The sequence below is a fragment of the Taudactylus pleione genome, unplaced genomic scaffold (assembly GCF_031769625.1).
Source record: "Taudactylus pleione unplaced genomic scaffold, aTauple2 ptg000054l, whole genome shotgun sequence".
Lineage (NCBI taxonomy): Eukaryota > Metazoa > Chordata > Amphibia > Anura > Myobatrachidae > Taudactylus > Taudactylus pleione.
In genome coordinates this window covers 9,532,700-9,554,853 of record NW_028284456.1, presented here as the reverse complement: position 1 = coordinate 9,554,853, position 22,154 = coordinate 9,532,700, and the positions used below count along the sequence as shown (strand labels likewise).

At 41.2% G+C, this 22,154-nt stretch overlaps 1 protein-coding gene across 3 annotated transcripts in view; it reads right to left on the bottom strand.

Annotated features, from left to right (window-relative positions):
- Positions 1–22,154, bottom strand: part of BBS9 (Bardet-Biedl syndrome 9) — a 538,001-nt gene that overhangs the window by 323,948 nt on the left and 191,899 nt on the right. For all 3 annotated transcript variants that reach the window (XM_088464415.1, XM_088464417.1, XM_088464416.1), the window contains exons 16-19: positions 12,320–12,460; positions 12,081–12,176; positions 8,126–8,298; positions 2,240–2,392 (exon numbers count right to left, since the gene is read on the bottom strand). In XM_088464415.1, coding sequence (XP_088320541.1) covers positions 2,240–2,392; positions 8,126–8,298; positions 12,081–12,176; positions 12,320–12,460 — 563 coding nt within the window. The remainder of the gene's footprint in view (positions 1–2,239; positions 2,393–8,125; positions 8,299–12,080; positions 12,177–12,319; positions 12,461–22,154) is intronic.

Genomic DNA, 22,154 nt, shown 5'->3' with positions numbered 1-22,154 from the left:
GATGCAGCTGCGGCTACTGCGCATACATTTCACACACAAACATAGAAAAAAAGATTATTTTATTTTGGTTGGAGCGCACTTTGGGGGTTACACCACCCTTTAACAGACAGACGCACACTTGTCGCTGCTGCTTTGAGGATGCAGGTGCGGCTACAGCCCATACAATTCACAAAGACAGAAAAAAAAAAAGAATTTTTTTATTGTTTGTGGAGCGCACTTTGAGGGTTACACCACCCTTTAACAGACAGAGGCACGCTTGTCTCTGTTTGAGGATGCAGGTGGAATCTAGACGGCATTTGGAACCGGGCACACACTACCTCCATCAATTGTCTAAATCCCACTGTACTAATGGCGGATACCGGACGCACGTCTAACACCAACATAGCAGTCAAGGCCTCAGTTATACGTTTTGCTTCAGGCTGACTGCTGTCGTACTTCATCCTCCTCGCTAAGGACTGTTGGAGGGTCAATTGTTTAGTAAAAGTAGTGGTGTTCCTACTTCCTCTCTGGGATGATGAACAACTCCCAGCAGCAGCAACAGCACTAGGAGGAAATGGTTCTTGATCTTTCCCTATTTTATTTTTATTGGAGAAAGTTTGGTCCTCCATTTATGTTATATTGATATATACATGCGGCTAAGGCGCACACAAACACAGAAAATAATTTTTTATTTTTGTTGGAGACAAGTGCACTTTGTGGGTTACACCACCCTTTAAGAAATGAGCCAGCCGGCCCTTTACTTATGGGACACAGGCGCACGCTTGGCGCTGCTCCTTTGTTGATGCACGTGCAGCTACAGTGCACACAATTCACAAACACAGAAAATATTTTTTTATTTTGTTTGGAGTGCCCTTTGGGGGTTACAGCACCCTTTAACGCACAAGCCAGCCGGCCCTTTACTAAGGGGACACAGGCGCACACTTGGCGCTGCTCCTTTGTTGATGCATGTGCAGCCACAGTGCACACAATTCACAAACACAGAAAATATTTTTTATTTTGTTTGGAGTGCACTTTGGGGGTTACAGCACCCTTTAACGGTCAAGCCAGCCGGCCCTTTACTTAAGACACAGGCGCACGCTTGGCACTACTTTGTTGTTGCACGTACGGCTACTGTGCACACAATTAACAAACACAGAAAAAATATTTTTTCTTTTTGCACTTGGGGGGAGCACCCCTGATGGACAGAGCAACCCCTGGACAACACTACAGCACCCCTTTAGGACTGGGACACTGCACACGACTTTGGAGTGGACACAGCCCCTATGGACAACTGACTGCACAACACAGTCCAGCCAGCCCCATGGAGTTTGGAGGAGTGGACACAGCCCCTATGGACAACAGCAGCACAGCACAGCACAGCACAGCACAACACTGCACTACACTACACTACACTACACAGCCCAGCCAGCCCTAACTCCCACCCTCCCTCTTCACTGTCCACAGCCGAGTGAGAAAATGGCGCAGACTCGGGTACCTTATATAGTTTCCAAAACCCGCGAGACCCGGAAGGCGGGATGATGACGTTTTGCCTCGATTTCAGATCCGAGTCAGGCGGGAAAAGTCGAGCCTGACTCGGATCGACCTCGGATCGGGGGGCTCGGGGGGGTTTGGATTTCAGAAATCCGAACCCGCTCACCCCTAGTCTTGACCAATCCATCTAAGCTTTCATCATATGATACAGATAAATCTTCAATTCAGCAATGATATTTAGAGCAAATGACCAGTACTCTATAGTTTTTCATATACAGTATACTACGGCAGAGATTGCAAACGAATGCAAAGACACTACTTCCTTGTACTGTCACAAAGCCAAACGCTACAAGTTCCCTGTCTGGGGCCGATAGTGTCTTGAAGCAAACTACTCCAATTTTTCCGATATTTAGTAGCTTACAGTCAAGATGAAAGTTTCCCTCAAGAAGTTTACTTTGAAGCCAGGAATATTCTTAAATCCTTACAGGGAAGGAAAGCAGATTTTTGTTCAGAAAGTGAAATCCTTCAACTAAGGGTAACCTACTATTAGCTATCAAAGTTAGCACATAAGCCATTTTATAATATGCTGATTTACTGCTACTATGTACTATATTACCCCCAGAAAAAAGCAATAAGTTAATGTTTAAACAGTGTAATCATATTGCAACAGAAAATCGCAAACTTGTCAATCATAAATTTTACTTTTCAGTTGGTACAAATGACAACTGGACATCGGATGAACAGACTGTATTAATCAATTGTGTCTTACCTGTCTGTAGGTCCCATCCAGCAGCGTGTCCAAATTTTGAAGTGGAGAGGGTGTCTTATCTTTGAACCTTGTTAAGAGGAGTCTTTCAATAGCACGAAACTGTACGGCACGTTCAGCTAATAATTTTTCATACTTCTCTGTGTTCATTCGCAGCTGTAAATATGATCAAATATAATTAAAACTATGATAAAACAAAAGACTGTTCCATCTTTATAGAAAATCGACCATGTGTTGCCAATTTGGAAACAGTCCCTTGCGGAGCAGCAGAATTGGACAGGGTTTGGTCGGTCTTGCGATCAGGAAATGGGCTTTGCCCCTAACTTACTATTTTGGGATCTTGAAGAACTACTTCATATGTCTGTTTGACTTTATCATGCTGGGTTTTATTATGAATTGTTAATACCGTTTCCATGAGCATAAAGGATAAAATTATTCTTTTGGCTTTACACCATGGAAACACAAAAAGTGTCAACTCTATGCCTTTCAAATAAACACATAAAATCCATCCACACTCAATAACGTCCTATCAAAAGACACCCTAATTAAAACTTGTACTATAAGTATAAAAGCAGAAACTTTCATTGCATAATTTGCATAAAGTAAACATTAGCAGCTTAGCCTATTATCGCATCTGTAATTTGGTGACCCACATACTGTCCTCTACAAACCCTTTAATAATGCTACACACGTTCATGACTCATTAATGCTCTTACTATCCTCTTGAAATGTGGGGTTAATTCAATTAGGCGTAACCGCATCCACGGGTAAGTGTGTTATATGCCGCACTTACGGTACAACTGGACTCGTGGAATTTTGATCGCAGCCCCAAGGGCTCAGTACAAAGATCTACCAGTCTGGGGCGAGATCAGGCTGCGACTGGGGCAAATTCAGCTGCCATTGCAGGTGTTTCTACAGAGTTGCAATGGTTACTCACCCCCCCTTGCTCCTAACTGAATTGACCCTCTAATGACTACATGTACTGATGGACAGCAAATTTGATTTTTAGTTAAGTTACTTTTTTGCCAATAAAATTAGAATGAACCCAAACCAATCTCTTCTCATTAGTACTCCTATAGTATGATTAAGAAGAGACAGCACAGTGTTGTTATACTGTATGTAATATTAAGTATGGAAAAAAAAAAGACATATAAACAAAACAATTGGGAACAACTGGAATGCAAAAGAAACCCTTATAGACATACAAACATAATCCCATTAGTAAACAATATAATGCTACGCAGGATTTTACATGAGTTGGCAGGTCACCCAGAATTTAATTCCCAGTGAAGTCCAGAAAACTATTTCTAATGAGCAAAGAATTTCAACTGGATTTCCTCTTCAAAATATATGCCAGAAAGTAGTAAATGTTTTCAAATACATGACATTCCATTGGTCAGGCATTAAACAAAGATTTATGTTTTGTGGATAGCTGATAACAATATTCACAAGCCCCAACACACACAGTGCAAGCATCATTCTAATATGTTTAATATTTATTTTCCACCAGCTACTGAGTCTCAAAATTCTGAGTGCAGTATAAATGGATCAAGGAACTTATATTTATTTTGTTGGCTATAAGAAAGACTAAATAAGTTGCTGCTGAGGAGACAGTGATAAAACATTCACACGGCCAATACGTGGGTTTAAAGTCAAATGAGGTTTTTACTCTTTACAGCTTGGTGACGGTTTATTCTTTGGAGAAGCACTGTGTCAAATAAAAAAAGAGCATGAAAAAAAAAAACATTTATTCATACAGAGATTCTATTTTAAAAGCACTCAGTTTGGTAGATTTACTGAGCAGTAAAATTAATTAAATAACCAATACAAATGTGAACAATAAAATGGTAATTACCAACACACCAACAAAGATTAACAGCTTGAAGATAATAATTATGGGCTTGATTTAGAGTACGCCACAATAATGAGGTCTGAATGTAGGCATAAATCTGTGGCCAAAAATTGTCTTTGAGTTAATTTACAAAAAGAAAATACAGTGAGATTATCGGGTGCACTCTTTACTCTAGAGTGCACCCGATAGTCTCTCTGTCTTTTCATTTTGTAAATTAGTGCATCTGTATGTGAGCAGGGTAGCACCACTCCCCCCAATTGTCCTTCTCTTTTATGTAAGGAAAACTATTCTTTGACAATTGGAACCAAAATAAGGGAATTAGAGATAAATTAATATGTTAATACTATGAGGATCAGTGCGGATTTTTCATCTTCTAGTACTTAATTGTATTTGAGTTGTATCGGTCTTAAATTATGAGCAATTTAAAAACATCTCTAAGCTAATTTCAAACCTTGCAATGTTGTGTGAGCCTGGAACACGACAACAAGCATGGCCATGTTTCTGGTGGCTAGGGTTGCCGCCCATCTGGGGTTACTCTGGACATGGCTAGGGTTGCCACCCATCTGGGATTACATAATATAAGCAAATGGCTTCTAAATTGGATGTTTTACAGATATGTCCTCATACATTATTGCCATACATGCCTACCCTCCTGGAATTCGCGGGAATCTCATGATTTTCGGGTAACCCGCCTGCACCCCCGGAAAGGTAGGCATTTCTCCCCACTTCCTAGTGAAGTGGGCAGAATGGGGAGCATTTCCGCGGCAATCCCGGGTCTCCGTATAGGGGATGGGGCTTAATTATGCGATTCTAAATGACGCAATTCATCAGGCCCCGCCCCCATCACCGCCCTTCTGCTTCTCTTACACGGGCTTCTCCTAGGAAGAAAAAAAAAAGTAGGCAAGTATGACTATTGCTGCAGTTGTGCCAAAGAGCCTTGTCGATGCACCAGAGACATGTGTCTCTGCTTGCGTCAAGCGTCTTTTTCACCCAAAAATGTGTCTTAGTCAAAAATGGATGCAACAAACTGCTTTATGAGACTGCATTGATTAATTTGATATGCAACACTTGCATATCTGTATTCGAGTGAGTATAAATCTGTATATAAAGTAGGGATGTGCAGGCTCAAATTAGTTTGGATATTCCAGCCAAATTCAGATTTTCCCGTCAAAAATCGGATCTCAGAAAGAGGCAAAACGTCATCTTTCATGGACAAACATAATCTTTCATGGACTTTTGTCCAGGAATGATGAGGTTTGTCCATGAAAGATGACGTTTTGCCTCTTTCTGAGACACGATTTTTGGCGGGAAAATCAGAATTTGGCAGGAAAATCCAAACTAATCCGAGCCTGCACATCCCTAATATGAAGTGCTACAATGCAGCGGCCGCAGCTTTTTTCCATGCCAAGTTCCGTTGTGCTTCGTATACAGATTCAGTTGCACGCAGCTATACAAGTCACACACACAATAGTGCTTGAATGGAACAAGGAACTTTCTTTGACCCACACTTACCATTTTTACCAGTGTTGCATATCAAGTTAATCAGTGCAGTCTCATGAAGTGGTTTCTCACAGCAGATTATGACGAAGACGCATTTTCAGGCAAAAGAGTTGCACAGGACCTATCGGCTCACTTGCGGCATATGTTTTGTGCTGCATAGTGTATTGCGGCTAGGTGTAGGAGGACACATCTGTAGACATTACTGTACAACTTTTCCTCAAAAGGCTACCAGCGCAAGCTCAGAAAACCTCTAGTTACATAGTGACGGGTTGAGCACCAGTATCCAGACACTGGAGATGTAAACTACATCTCCATACTAACTGCTGACTGCATATTGCCAGCAAGTCAACAACATTCTTTAAAATCACCAAGCATCGATGAGTGAGCCAGTGTCGTAACTTCATCCCATGTAAAGATAAATGTTGGTGCCCCCCCCCCCCCCAATACCTGTGCCAGCCCCAGCTGTCGCCGTCCCCCTATGCAGATCCTTTTATACAGTGCCCCCAGTAGTGGTCCCCCTATGCAGTGCCCTGGGTAGAGGTCCCCCTATGCAGTGCCTGCCTATGTAGTCCCCCTCAGTAATGGTCCCCCTATGCAGTGCCTCCAGTAGTGGTCACCAAATGCAGTGCCCCCAGTAGTGGTCACCCTATGCAGTGCCTCCAGTAGTGCCCCTTATACAGTGCCCTCAGTAGTGGTCCCCATATGCAGTGTCCCATATACAGTGCCCTCAGTAGTGGTCCCCCTATGCAGTGCCCCCAGTAGTGGCCCCCCTATGCAGTGCCCCCAGTAGTAATAATGCCCTCTTTAGTAATACCTCTGGTAATAATGCCCCTAGAAGTAATGCCCCCTGTAATTGTGCCCCCAGTAGTAAGGGCCTCTGTAGTGCCCCCAGTAGTAAGGGCCCCTGTAGTGCCCCCAGTAGTAAGGGCCCCTGTAGTGCCCCCAGTAGTAATGTTTCCTGCAGTGCCCCAGTAGTAATGCCCCTTGAAGTGCCCCCAGTAGTAACGGCCCCTGTAGTGTCCCCCTTGTAGTGCTCCCAATAGTGCCATTAGGTAAGGCCCTTGTAGTGCCCCATATGATGCCCCCAGTAGCAAGGCGGCTGTAGTGCTCCCATAGGATGCCCCCAGTAATAAGGCCCCTGTAACGCACGCACACAACACAACACTTACCTTAAATCTGCCTATTAGCTATATGCTAAACTTCGCCATAAGTCCATGCACAGAGATCCATCGACTCCTGTTATTTTAGGTATATAGTACTTGGATTAATAATATAGATATACAAATCATATCTTTACTTGCTTAAACTAATAAGCATTTACTTTATTTCCTATTTGTGTTGTTTGTTGTTTCAAATACGGTAGCTTTTATCTGTTAATAAGCCATTTGTGCTATATGACCCTCTTTATACAGTACTGAGGAAGAATTACTAAGAAATGGAAATGTGATAATAATGATGATATGTAGCATTTTGCTGCATCCTGTGACACTTAAGCTGGGTACAATCTACACAATGTATCTGCATCGGAACAATATATCGTAAACATCGTAAAGTGTGTACGCCCGATCCATCATTCACGGCGGTTGTTCATCGCATCGTCCCATCTGCTGTTCTGCATGGCAGAGGGAACAATGCAATGAACGACATGCAGCATGTAACAATACATTGCGCCATTGTACACTGGATCGTGCAGTGTGTACTGTGCACATGATGTGTCGTTACATTGCATCACGCCGCATCGTATAGTGTGTACCCAGCCGAACATATGCCCGTTTGAGTAGCGCATCTTTTGTGTTTTCACACTGCGCATGACCGGAACTGAGCGAATGCATGTACAGGTAGGTGTACACTGCACAGTAACTTGCGAACTACTCCGCATATGGGCAAATATACACATTTTTTTTCCATGCACGCAATGCAGGAGTGAATTGTGTTAAACTCTGCATCAGGTCCTTTTATAACTATGCTATATAGACAAAAGTGATTGGACACCCCTGTGCAAGCGAAATGGTGTGCTCCTGTACAGTGGAACAATGACGGCGAGTGTTATCAAGTGACGAAACGCAATTTACACTTTTCAGATCAGATGGACGTTTTTGCGTTATGCTGTGGGGCTGTTTGAGCTGGTTTGGCATGGGTCCACTAGTTGTAATGCATGGTCACATTAACTCTGAGAAGTATAGAAATGTTCTCGATAACTGTGCGTTCTAGGCTGACAGTGTCACAGTTGGTCACTGTACTTAAAGCGGAATGGCAAAACATACCGCCTGCTGTTGTCCAGGAACTTGTGGACAGTTTGTCAAGAAGGGAGTCTGCAGTAATCACTGCACGTGATGGACCTACAAGGTACTGACGTCAATAAAATCTCGTTGATCTATTTGCTGTCAGTGTCCAATCACTTTTGACTACATAGTGTAGTTACTGTACAAATGTCTCTAAATATTCTCCAGTAAAGGAATTTAGTATATTACAGGTTCTGGATTCCATAATATTGGCAGGCATGTTTTCAGTTTTACAACAAAATGGATAGCGCATACCTCAAAATGTTGGTCAATTAGGTCAAAATATGGTTGCAGTGGAATTTGGCCTGAAAACAAGCATGCAAAGTCCTTAATTCCTTGCTTCCGGAAGTACTCCTCAAAACGCAGGATGAGCTCTTTCGTAATAAGCCAGAGGTCTTCAAACTGCTCACTCTGGATCCTGTATCTCTCTAAAGCGAAACGAGGGAGGAGAAAGTCTTTTGTTTCCTTGGAATAATGATCACATACATGCACTATGAATTGGTGTTACTAGAAACAGTAATAAAGTAAAGGAATAGACTTGAAAAAAATATTTCATACATTATATGGAAGCATAAATTGTCCATTTCTTTGAATGTCTAAAGAGCTTTCTTTACGCTGAAAACTTTTCAGAAGTTAATCACCGGAGATAGCCATACTGTATCTGTGCCCTCAGAAACAAAGCATCGTTAAATGCCTTGTCAGTAGCAACGTATTGCACAGAATTTTCTTTTTTACATGTCACACTTAAGAAAATAAAACCATAGCAAGGAATTTTTATTGTTATAGAAGCTTCTCTCTTAAAAGACACATATTAATATATTTAGTAATATATATTGCTGCCAAGAAGAGCCAGGACACGTGTCTCTGCTATTCCAGAAATGGTAGAGGTTTTTTTTTCAAATGTGAAATAGTATTGTTGGTTCAAAACTAAAAGTGACTGCACCTACCAAAAAATAATAATTTTCTACAGTCCTGTAATATGTAGAACGGTAAAGTCTGTCTTTACACAACAACAGATTAAAGGCCTCTTTAGATATTTTTTTTTAATCTGAGTTTATTTTAACCAATTATTTTAGCACATAAGTATATATAAATTATGTAAGTTTAAGAACCTTGTTCCTGCTCCTTTCTATGCAACAATACAGTTAGTAATATATAAATGAATTATTTGTCCATTCTTTATATGTACATGTAAGTAGCACTGAATAAAGAGATGTAGCTGAAATCCCAGCTGTCGGGATGCCAGCTCTCAGAATGACAGAATGAGTTAGAATCCAGGTGCCGACATCACGACAGTACGTAGTGGAGTTAGTCACTAGAAGAAGGGTTAGACAGTGGGGGGGGGAGGGTTAGGCATTATGCGGGGAGAGAGGGTTAGGTTTAGGGGTTGGGTTAGGATGCTTACTGACAGGTGTCGGTATCCTAACCCTGTCGGGATGCCGGCATCAGGATTCTGACCGCAAGGATCCCGCACCCAACCTCTGAATAAATACATACACATCAGTATACTGTATGTTCACAAGTATTCTGATGGATTCTAACAGGGTTTTTTAAACTTTGATAAATTATCTCATTTAACTTTAACCTCCACAACCATCTACAATAAATTAATTGACACAGGTGGCATTCCGCAAAAACACAATGTGTCTCAGTTATCCAGACTCACAAGACACAACACAGGAGATATCATTTACATGAAAAATCATTATACAATATGCTTTGTGGGTTAGAGAAATTAGGTATGTTTATAAAACAGATGCTGCAAAGCATAGAGGGAGCCATGTATGACAGAAACATTAACAGTGCACTTTCATTCAACTTTATCTCATTTAAAGTTATTTGGTGTAAGAGAAAATAACATTACTATAAGATAACTACATACAGTAAGCAATGACCTAATGTTTTACCATATACTGAAATTATTATACCGATCCGCTCCTGTTAATATTATTTTGTATATTTAATAATATCAACATATATTCAATTTGTCTTTCATATTACATGTAAAGTTATCTAATTGATTAATATATTTAGAAATAAAAATATTTTGGCTGTATGCAATGCAGTGACATCATGAACAGTCAATGTACAGATCTGGTGATGTCTTCTTAGAATCATATATATACTGGCAGGTACCAGCTATGGAGTGGGGAGCAGGAGACCTTTCTCTAACAGAACCAAATAATTAGACTCAAGGCTGATGAGGCCACTTTACATGTAACAGTCAGCTGAGAGAGCAAGGAGTGTGTCCTGAAACTGTGGGAGAGTTAACTGCCAGCTTTGAAAGTAAGTCAAAGGAATCCTGTCACCAATGCCTCTAGCAAGGAGTAGGAGTTTAAATATATATCTCATAATGATGCAGCAACTCTTTTGATCTATACTGTAACTTGTAATGGATGATTTGCACCAGATGCAGCCTTGTATTCAGAATTCAGATCAGTCACATGAGAAGCTGCAGGATATAAACAAGCCGACTTGACCAAGCCTCTCACCTCAGTCTTTGGTGCACACTGCACACTTATCACTAGAGCTTGCCTACAGAAAACAGCACTTACTCCAGCTCACAGGGTCTCCTTGGAGGTCATCTCAGTGTCAAAATGTTTTTTCCATTAGTGATAATAGATAAAAATGAACTAGTTTATTCCTAGATATGAGCTTACAACACAGCTCAAAACTAACAGAAATAAATAAATGATGTGCCAGAGCTCTAAGGTCCGGGTTGTTCTTATTAGTGTGATATGTAACTGGTGTGGTATGCTGTGTAAATGATGGGGTGGTATGGTTGTATACTGTCCCAGATAGATTAATCAGTGTGCCAAAACTTGGGTCTAGGTGTTCTTCCGTATGCCAGATATCTATTAGCTGTTGTTAACAATAGTCTCTAGTCTATCTGGGACAGTATACAACCATACCACCCCATCATTTACACAGCATACCACACCAGTCACATATCACATTAATAAGAACAACCAGTACCTTAAAGCGCTGGCACTTCATTTATTTATTTCTGTAAATTTTGAAAGGTTGGGACACCTCACACGTGCATAGCAGCTAAAGAGACAACATACAGCTTAGTAGCACTAACCACTTACACCTGTTCTAAGCTCAAAACTAGTCTGGTCTCTGGTGGACCTGCTAAGCAATTTTAAAGCAGCAATTATTATTTTCTATAAATAAAACATAGAACATTGAGAATCTCTTTAAGCTTGAGTCTTATAGTAGTTTTTCTAAACTGTACTACAAATCATTATCTGCTTTATTAACTCTCGGGAGGAAAACAAAGTATGGTTATCAGACACAGACTCACAGCTCTGTGCATGTAATCTGAGAGCAAGAGAGGGAGGATATCAAGGGTAAATACAAAGCTCAGAATGCATTTCTAAAGACTCTCTGCTCACTACATCATGAACCATAGACACATAACACTATGGAAAATCTGCAGAATTATCAATCATTAATATCATGAGACAAACGGAAATAGGTAATTAACAGACTGCTTCCATAAAGCATCCTGAGACCATTCATGTGTGGGGTTGCTTCTCAGCCAAGGGAGTGGGATCCGATCACTCACAATTTTGCCTAAGAACACAGCCATAAATAAAGAATGGTACCAAAACATCCTCCAAGAGCAACTTCTCCCAACAATCCAAGAACAGTTTGGTGATGAACAATGCCTTTTCCAGCATTATAGAGCACCTTGCCATAAGGCAAAAGTTATATCTAAGTGGCTCGGGGAACAAAACATCGAAATTTTGGGTCCGTGGCCAGGAAACTCCCCAGACCTTAATCCCATTGAGAATTTGTGGTCAATCCTTAAGAGGCGGGTGGACAAACAAAAACCCACAAATTCTGACAAACTCCAAGCATTGATTAGGCAAGAATGGGCGGCCATTAGTCAGTATGTGGCCCAGAAGTTGATTGACAGCATGCCAGGGTGAATTGCAGGGGTCTAGAAAAAGAAGGGTCAACCCTGCAAATATTTACTCTTTGCATAAAATTTAATTGTCAATAAAAACCTTTGACACTTATGAAATGCTTCTAATTTTACTTCAGTATATACCATAGTAACATCTGACAAAAGGTCTAACAACACTGAAGCAGCAAACATTGTGAAAACCAATACGTGTGTCATTCTCAAAACTTTTAGTCATGGCTGTACATGCACATTAATTTTCAAAACAAGACAGCAAAATAGGTTGTTTCTACTCACGTGATGTTTTAGAGGCAAGAAGTGTGACCTTTTGTCCGGCAAGTAACTGGAATCCTAACACACTAAGCTGGTCATCATCACTGCGCTCAACAAAATCTGAGAGATACATCAAGTTAATGTTATATAATAATAATACATACACATATATATATTATATATATATACATACACACACATATTTATATGATACACACATATATTTATACATTATTAAAACAAACAGCACACTAAATACTGACCTGGGAACAGGTTTATCAGATTGACTGGAGGTTTGTTGGTGTCAATAGTCAGTTTGTGGTTTGCTGCTTTTGTTGGTTGTATAGGAAAACACACTAATCGTAAAGGAAGACGAAATTTACACTGCGTAACTCGAGGGACACCTGTATTAAAGAAAAATATCAAGAAAAAAATGTCACATGAATATTAGAACTTTGATATGTGAGATTTAAAAATAAAACATTCCTTCTGCCTGAATAAAAAAAAAGTATATAAATATGTAGATACATGCACTTGCAGGGTGATGCATTGGCATTAACGAAAAATAAAGGGGACATTTCAATTGGCATTTCAATTCTTTTTCTGGCACTATGCAACCTTTGCTTCTAATTTAATTGCCCCAGAAAAGTGATAACAATAGCATTGATCATAGATATGACATTCCAAACATACAAGAAATAGTATTTTTTAATATACATGAAAGACGGTATTCAAGAGTAACAGGCACAAAAGCTGGTCTAAGTGAAATTATAGATCAATCACCTACTGTACTGTAGGAACATTTGTAATGTGGTCCCACACTGTGCATGATGTAATATCCAGTATTGCAGTGCACTACTTAAACCTTTACAATTCTGGCACAGGTGGTCAAACAATGTGTTTAGTATGTTCGTTTTATTCCAAGTAGCTGACAAATCAGAATGAATGCAGCTTCAGTAAATCCATATAACATCACATAGTAAATGTACAGTAGATATTCAGACACATGCTTATCCCGGTCCAGAAGCCACTACGATGCTAGGCCCCACAAGTGTTACCATTTTAAATACTTGAATAATGAATCCAGAAACACCTAAACCACAAATATGAGTTTTTACAGAAGGCCATAACATATCCACATATATTTTTGGTAAAATAATTGATAGTTTATTTTCCTACCCTGAATCACATTCATTACAGCCTAAATTTTAATGATACTAAAATATATATATATATATATATAGAACCTTAAATTGGGTTCTAAAAGGGAAGGGGAGCCAGTGGAGGGCTTGTAGAAGAGGGGAGGCAGATAGAAGATAAGTCGTGCAGCAGCATTAAGGACAGACTGGAGAGAGATGGGATTTGGGGAGGCCAGATAGGAGGAGGTTACAGTAGTGCAATCTGGACATAACCAGTGAGTGTATGAGGGTTTTAGTAGCATCCTGGGTGAGATAGGGTCTGATCTTGGAAATATTTTTGAGATGTAAACAACAGGACTGCGAAAGGTTCTGCATATGCACTTTGGGACTAGATGAGATAGTTATGCCATCAATTGGTCAAGAAATAGTGGGAAGTGAGGTTATGTGGGAAGACGATCAGCTCTGTCTTAGATATATTACGTTTAAGAAATCACTGGGACATCCAGGAAGAGGTAGCAGAGAGACAGTTGGAGATACGAGTCAGAAGAGAGGGGGAGAGATCGGGGAGGAAAGGTAGATTTGAGTATCATCAGCATAGAGATGATAATGGAGGTCAAAAGAGCTTATGAGTTCACCTAGAGAGGTAGCAGAGAGGAAGAATAGGAGAGGTCCAAGAACAGATCCTTGGGGAACACTTACTGTAAGAGGCTGTGGGGGGGAAGAGGAGTCATGAGAGGAAACCGAGAAAGATCGGTCAGAGAGGTAGGAGGACAGCCAGGAGAGGGCAGTGTCACGTAGACCAAGGGAGTGAAGGATTTGCAGCAGGAGATGGTGGTCCACAGTGTCAAAAGCAGCAGAGATATCAAGGAGAATGAGCAGAGAGTAGTGGCCTTTGGATTTGGCATCAAGGAAGTCGTTGATGACTTTCGTAAGAGCAGTTTCAGTGGAGTGGAGAGAACGGAAGCTGGACTGAAAGAGTCAAGGAGGGAGTGAGAGGAAAGAAAAGCGGTAAGGCGGTAGTAGACAATCCGCTCAAGGAGTTTGGAGGCAAAAGGGACTAGAGAGATGGGTCGGTAGTTAGAGAGATGGTTTGGATCAAGGGTAGGTTTTTTTTAAGAATGGGGGAGACAAGGGCATGCTTGAATGCAGAAGGAAGTGTCTGATGAGAGGAAGAGGTTTGGGAGGTGGGCAAGATGGGAGCAGGCAGAAGGAGAGAGGTAGCGTAGGAGGCGGGAGGGGATAGGATCAAGGGGTGAGGTGGAAGGGGGAGAGGACCGGCTGAGGGCCATGACTTTCTCTCCAGACACAGGGGAGGATGTTAGAGTTGGTAAAGTTGATGGGGAGGGGTGATCTGGGAAAGAAGGAGGTGGAGAGCTGGGGGACTGGTTGGATATGATGTCCTGACATATTGAATCAATTTTAGATGTAAAGTAGGTAGCAAAGTCAAGGGCAGAGAGCAAGGAGGGGAGACGAGGAGGGGGTGGGCGAAAGAGGGAGTTGAAAGTGGTGAAGAGACGTTGGGGATTAGAGGACTGAGAGGAGATGAGGATCTTGAAACATGACTGTTTAGAGAGGGAAAGAGCAGCACTATAGGACGAGAGTATAAATTTTAAATGGAGAAAATCTGCCTCAGAGCGTGATCTTCTCCACTGTTGCTCGGCGGTTCGTGAACACTTTTGCAGGTATCTGGTGCATTTGGAATGCCAGGGTTGAGGAGTAGATCTGCGAGTGTAAGTAGTGATCGCCAGAGCAACAGAGTCCAGAGCAGAAGTAAGGGAGGCATTGTATAGGGAAGTGGCTTGTTCAGGACAGGAGAGAGAGAGAATAGGGGAGAAAAGAGAGTCAAGCAGGGAAGAAAAGGAAACGGTGTCGATAGCCTCAATGTTACGCTTCGTGATGGTGGCTATTGGAAGTAGAGGAGGGGAAGGAGAGTGGGACAGGTTAAAAGAGAGAAGGTGATGGTCAGAAAGGGGGAATGGGGAATTGGAGTAATCAGAGATATCACAACGGTGAGTGAAGACCAGATCAAGCACATGGCCACTCACATGAAAGGGTGAGGAGGTCCATTGGGAGAGACCAAATGAAGATGTGAGGGTGAGTAGTTTGGAGGCAGAGGATTCTGTGGGGAAATCAACTGGAATATTGAAGTCACCTAGGATAATGAAAGGAAGGTCTGAGGAGAGAAAGTGACGGAAGCAAAGTTGTCAAGGAACTTGGAGGGAGGGCCAGGGGGACGGTAAATGACAGCTACTCGGAGGTGTACTGGGTGGAAGAGGCGTATAGCATGGACTTCAAATGTAGAGAATGTAAGGGATGGTACAGAGGGTATGGGTTGGTATGAGTAACCGGGGGATAGAAGGACCCAAACACCACCACACCATGGCGACCCCCAGGTCGTGGGGTATGGGAAAAGGTGAGGCCCCCAGAGGAGAGAGCTGCAGGAGAAGTGGTGGCAGAGGGTAAAATCCAGGTTTCATTCCAGAGGGCACAGGATAGAGGGACAAAGTTTGTTGGATAGATTTGAATGAGATTATCAGGATTGCTGTAGCGTGGAGGCGAGATTAATTTGGGGGACCGAGATGAATAGAGTGTAGCGATTGTGCGGTCTTCATTGCTAGAAGGGGAGCCAGTAGAAGGTGAGCAGGGAGGGAGATTAATGATATGTGAATGGAGGTGGGGTGAAGTGATAGGAAGAAGGGGGTGGGAGGAGGGATTAGCAGTGAGGCAGTAGGACCTCGGTGGAGTATAAGAGAATGAAAGTGGAGTAAAGGGAGAAGATGGGGAGGAAGGTAAACAGAGGAGTGGGGATAAGGGGAGGAGGAAGTGGAGGAGATAAGGGGGAAAGGATAAAGGTGGAAGCAAGGGGCAGCACAAAAGATTTGGTAGACCCTGAGTGAAGGTGGGAGTTGAAGAAAACATGGTTATAGTAAAGGTGAGGTAAATAGGGGAAGAAAAAGTTGAAAGTAGGAATGAAGAAATAATGAAAGAGAGAGTGCAGATTTTCCAGAAATGCAAGTAAGAGTACAGTGTGGGAAAAGTGTCTGTACAGCAAAAGTTTATTATTAAGTATAATAAAAGTGGAGATTTGGTGGAAGCAGAAATTAACTAATAAAATAGACAGTGGTAGGAGCTAGATGATATAAGACTTATAAAAAGAGCTAAGGTAAAAGTACATTATTATAGAGGTAAACTGACATTAACACAGATAAGTATGCATTAGGATTATATGTAAAGCACAGAGCCAGCACAAATAGTAGCAATGGAGGCACCAGGTTTATGTAGCCAGCAAACAGGGAGTTCAGTAATAGAAGTCCTGGTTATGTAGTCCATAGGATCTTGTAGTATGGAGAATGTGAACTCACACTTGTTCATTCCACTTTGTCCAATTAATGTTTGAGTTGTTGTTTGTGTGTAGATCGGTGGGTTTCCTTCTGTTTCACTTCTGTTTAACTCTGATATACCGTCAATAATCGATTTAGAATATAATTGGCACTTTTAATTAGGGCACTTTTGAGATAGGCTATCCAGCCTACTAATGAACCTTACATAGGAGACCTGGCATGTGAAGCCACTGATTGCTAAACTAACCCCAAAACACTCCCGCTAATATTGCTAGCAATAAATTACCTTAAACAAACAAATAGTACATACCATTAAGCTGACATCTGTGTCTATATATCTATAAACTAAGAAAAAAAACAAAAACACAAAAAACTAAATTCAAAACCATCAGCTAGCGATAGTATGCAGTGATAAACTACTTAACATTACTTGTAAGTTAATTGCTCAGAGCTGCAGACATTTACCTAATACAGCATATGAGGCTGGGACATACAAATACAATGCAGCAAGAATTAATTAATTAATTAATGTACTCTTCATATGTCTAAAGTCAGTGTCTAAAGTTCAATGAGAACTGCATTATGTAGTAAAAATACTTGCCTAATATAAGAGGAGGGGTGGCACTCACAGGCAGTGGGGTTCCCTGGGGATGTCTCCTGTACCCCTGTGGGCCAGTCCGACCCTGTGTAGAGGTTTAATGTAGTACACTGAGCTCCTTGCCATGTTCATGGAACAGCTTGAGATGACATGTGCTATGTTCTTTTGGAAGTAGGCATTAGAAGATTGGTAGGGAATGCACATGGACAGCAACAATACACTGGTAGGCTGTGGCATTTACACAATGCTCAATTAGTATTAAGGGGGTGTATTGTGTGTCAAGAGAAAAAAACCCTATTCCATTAAACCACCATAATGAAGCTTGAACTGCTGACACAAGGTAAGATGGATCTATGGATTAGGCCAGGTTATGTTTTTCCAATCTTCAACTGTCCAGTTGTGGTGAGACTGTGGGAATGGGATTGAAATGCCAGCGTTGTGAACCTGACAGCAGGAAATCCCGACAGCGGCAGGTAGGTGATCTAACCCTCCTCTCTCCCCCCCTAACCCTCCATTAGGGTTGCCTAGCCCTAAGCTCCTGGGGTGGTGCCTAACCCTAACTCCCCCTTATCGCTCCCTAAACCTAACCCTCCTGGGGGGGGGTGCCTAACCCTAACCTCTCCCTGAGGGTGTCTAACCTTAACCCTCCCCCATAGGGGTGCCTAACCCAAACCTCCCCCCCAAATCCGCACGCTAACACCGCTAACTGCCCTAAACCGAACCCTCCCCCTTGCGAGGCTAACAGGACGCATGCCCCGGACTTACCTCGGTCGGGCACGCATCGTCCTGGATTTCAGCATCGGGATTATGATCGGGTCAGTATTTCAATGCCTGTCATAAATCCTTTGTCGGCATTCTGCAGTCAGGATTGTGACCGGTGGCCGCACATAACTATATCCCAGCCTGTGCCCACTATAGCCTCAGTTTCCTGACAGGACTGGAAATTCAATGTTTTATGCACTCTGCATTTTGAGATGCTCCTCTGCAAACCACTATAGTTACACATCGTTATTTGAGTTGTTATCGCCTTCCCGTCAGCTTTAACCAGTCTTGCCATTCTCCTCTGACCTCTCTCATCAACAAGAAGTGACGCTCACTGGATGTGTTTTGTTTTGCTCACAATTCTCTGTAAACTGTAGAGAATGTTGTGGGTGAAAATCTAAGGAGACCGGCAGTTTCTGATATACTCAAATCACGCCATCTGGCACAAACAATCATTCCTCAACAAAGTCACTTAGATCACATTTCGTCCTATTCTGGTGTTTGGCCTGAACAACAACTGAACCTCTTGATGATGTCTGCATTATTTTATGAATTGACTGATTATTATATTCACCAGTACACCTGCTTGTTAATGCCAATATGTAAAGTGGCCACTTAGTGTATATACTGACCTATGCACACACGTTTTTGGTGCAGATAAGCAATACTGAAATGCATAAAAATAAAATACCATACATATAAGCCCAAAAGTAGGGTGAATGTGTGTATTTCAGCAGATATCTAACAAACATTTATGCTATTTTCAACGACTCGGTTCAGTGACTGCTCTTTCATTGAACTTGCTTACAGATGTGTCCTTACTTTGTTGAAATAATGCCAATGACCCTTCTATCTCGTTCCATGGAGATGGATACAGCGACGCACCATGCACAGCCACAATGTTATTCTTATGGAGGGCAATTCAAATCAACGCAATGTGAATAGCACTGGGAAGGAGTTCCCAGAGCTATTCAATTGACTGCGCTGTTAAGTCCGACTAAAGGATTTCTGCTCACACCTTTCTGAGGACTTAAGTGCCTTCTTGCTCAATGCTGTTTCCCGGCTTACCGCAGCGCTAACAGCATAAAGTGTGGTAACCGGCATTCTCCAATTTAAGTGATTCTAGTCCGGCTTAACAGCGCGGTCAATTGAATAGCTCCGGGGACTCCTTCCCGTGGCTATTCAACATTTCACTGAAATGAATCGCCCCCATGGATAGTGCAGCAATGTTGACTATTCCTCCATTTTTTGCTAATTTTCAGCTACTTTTTTGTTAGTTTTTGCTACAATCGAAAGAATTATATTAATTATAGGGCAGTAGCAAAGAGTATACACAAATGCATGCAGGCACAGTGGAGTCTGACAAAAGGGCTATAGGCCGTATGAATACATGTGTTACTATATCAAAAATATGATGCAGACTTGCAAAACCTTAGCACTAGTTGGTGTCCTCACTGAAGCACATCAACTTGATCCATTATATTTAATATTTGTTGTGCTGAGAGCAAAGTTAAGTAAGGACACAACTGTACTGAGTGAATATATCCAATACCACTGAAAGCAAGCATTTTCTGCAATGTTGCTGCTATTGTATGTTATCCAAATTGCTACAGTCACTTTAAGTAAGTCAGTCTCACGGTTTATATCAAGTCTAATATTATGTACATTGTCTACTTGTAATATGATGACCACTGCTTTTAGATGATTAAGAATTGTTTGTTGACAACACCCATGGGCAAAATAACTTTGTGCATTATAGTTAGAAGTTGTTATCACTGTTTGGGATGTTGCAATGTGGCTGCAGGAAAGCTCTGCCCTCTCCCCACTCCCAAGTCTCATCTCTATGCCTAAAGTGTCAATCAATAGGTATATTCTGCGCCACTACAGCATGTACTACTCTCCTTTGTATCTTGCTACATGAAGGGATCTGTTACTATGACAGAGTAATTTGCTGTAACATATGAAGCATAATTGTAACCTGAGTCACATTTGCCAGCAGCAGTTATTGGAAGTTCTTTCATCCTATCATTATACATGTGATACAGGTCACTAAAGAGCAGAGGTGAACTCAATTACAAAATTGAGAGTCAAAAAATCCTTTACAAGTGGACAAATATTTTAAAGATTGCTAATAATAAATCTGAACACCCTGTCTTTATTTTAATTGATAGCATATTGAAAACAGGAGATAAAAAGACTTTAAATAAATTAAGATAATAATCTTATATGTCTATATACAGTATGTGACCCGGATTAATAGATTGCAATATATAGCCCAGACATTTAGCTCTGAAAACATAGCAAACAAAAATAGGAAGGGTAAAACTTAGTCCCGCAAGAGCTAAGTGTTTCATTTTGTAAGTACGTTTATCCTTTTGATAACTAGGGGTGTATAATTTATTGTGATTGCTGATATCCTACTGTTACTATAGTTAACATTTTTGCAGTATATTAAAGCAGTGGTCATATCTAAGTCGTGCAACAGAATGACAACAGGACAAATGTTTTTTAGTTGACGTAAATGGAATGCAAACAAACAAAATAGAAATGCATTAAGCTGTATTACCACATGGGCAGTCCCCTAGAGCCTGCATTATAGTAGAGTGTTCCTAATCTCTTTGACTCCATTATTTCCTGTGGTGAGGAACATACACAATCAAAAGTTCTGGTTTCACACGAAACTAAAAGTAGCTTAAGGCAGCTGCCACCTACTGTACATCTGAGGTTCGGAAATGCTGTATATTCTAGCTAGCAACATAGAATATGTTACTAATCAATTAAATCAGTACTAACAGATACCGTGAGGAGGAATTGCCCAAGGACACACTATACAGCCTACCAACACCTGTGATAGTGCATGACCAGCTAGCTGAGTTACACAAAATATATTAATAGTACTATACAAATCAATCATACCACTTGTTACTCTTGTATATGTTTAAGGAAATTCTCCTTCGGCATTCACCTTATTGGACAGTTATACAGGAACAGTATGTTTATCTGTGTAAAGCAGTCTCATTTCTTATTTTGTCTAAGGGCCTGATTCATCACGGATCGCAACTGCAACAGTGTACGCAGATCTGCCGATGGTCTGTGCGCGTGCATGAGTTAGCATTGCGATCACCAATTAAGATACAAAGCTATCGCAGAGTGAGTGACAGGATGTCAGCATTTGGGGGTAGTGACGGGGGAGTGGTTGGACAAACACAGGCGTGCCTGTCCGTTTGAACGCAGTTTCCTGGGCGTGCAGTAATTAGCCACTGCAACGGCATACACAGCTCGAGTACTCACTGCGTGCGTTGCAATTTCTGAGTAAGGTCAGACCTGCTGTAATTCTGTGTGAGGTTCCAATATTACCGATGTATACGCAGGAGTGCGAGGTCTCACAAATGTGCAAAAGCGGTAGTGGGCGTCTCTATGCCGGGTGAGCAGTTGCAAACATTAGCATATTTTTGCAGCAGATCTGCTTGCGTAATTCCAGCTGCGATCGCAATAGCGATCCGTAGTGAATCAGGCCCTAAGTACATTTATGGGGTCTATTTATGAAGATCCATCCGAAAAGATTTTTCTATTGCTGCTCATTGCAGCAACAGAAAATCTACTTCAACGCAATTTATCAAAAAAAAAAAAGTGACACTCACCGATGACTACTGCTAGGCATACATTGTCAGATAATATGTCTTGGATATAGAAAGAAAGTCCACTACACTGGGAATCTTGTTGAATGTACGTTGAAGCATACCAACACCTTCAAAATACAAGGTGGTAAATTGTAATCATGCAATTAATAGTAGGGAAGGGGGTGCTACCATAGGCAATATTAGATACCGAGCAATTGCAAAGAAAAAGAAGCGGTCTATAACTAGTACACATATGCATCTTATTATGGTTAAAACTTAGCTTTTATTGTTACCTCAAATAAAATAATGATATTACATTGAGTATGAGAAAAGAGCGAAATAAAAAGAAAAATGATAGATGTGAAAATAAAGTAAAGATTGCATACTTATATTTCTCTGATCTCACTGTGCCAATATCTGTTTTATGGACTTTTTTAAGCCATATTTAGATTGTAATGTTTTGGCTACCTTGTTTATTGTCTTTGATATTGGCTATTATGCCATGGTGTTGTGTGTATTTGTTTATATACTAAAATATCAATAAACTGTAAAAAAAATAAAAAGATTGTGTATAAAAACTTTTTCGCTAGTGTGTTTTGCTTCTGCTCTTATATCTATATATTCTGTACCTCATGTAA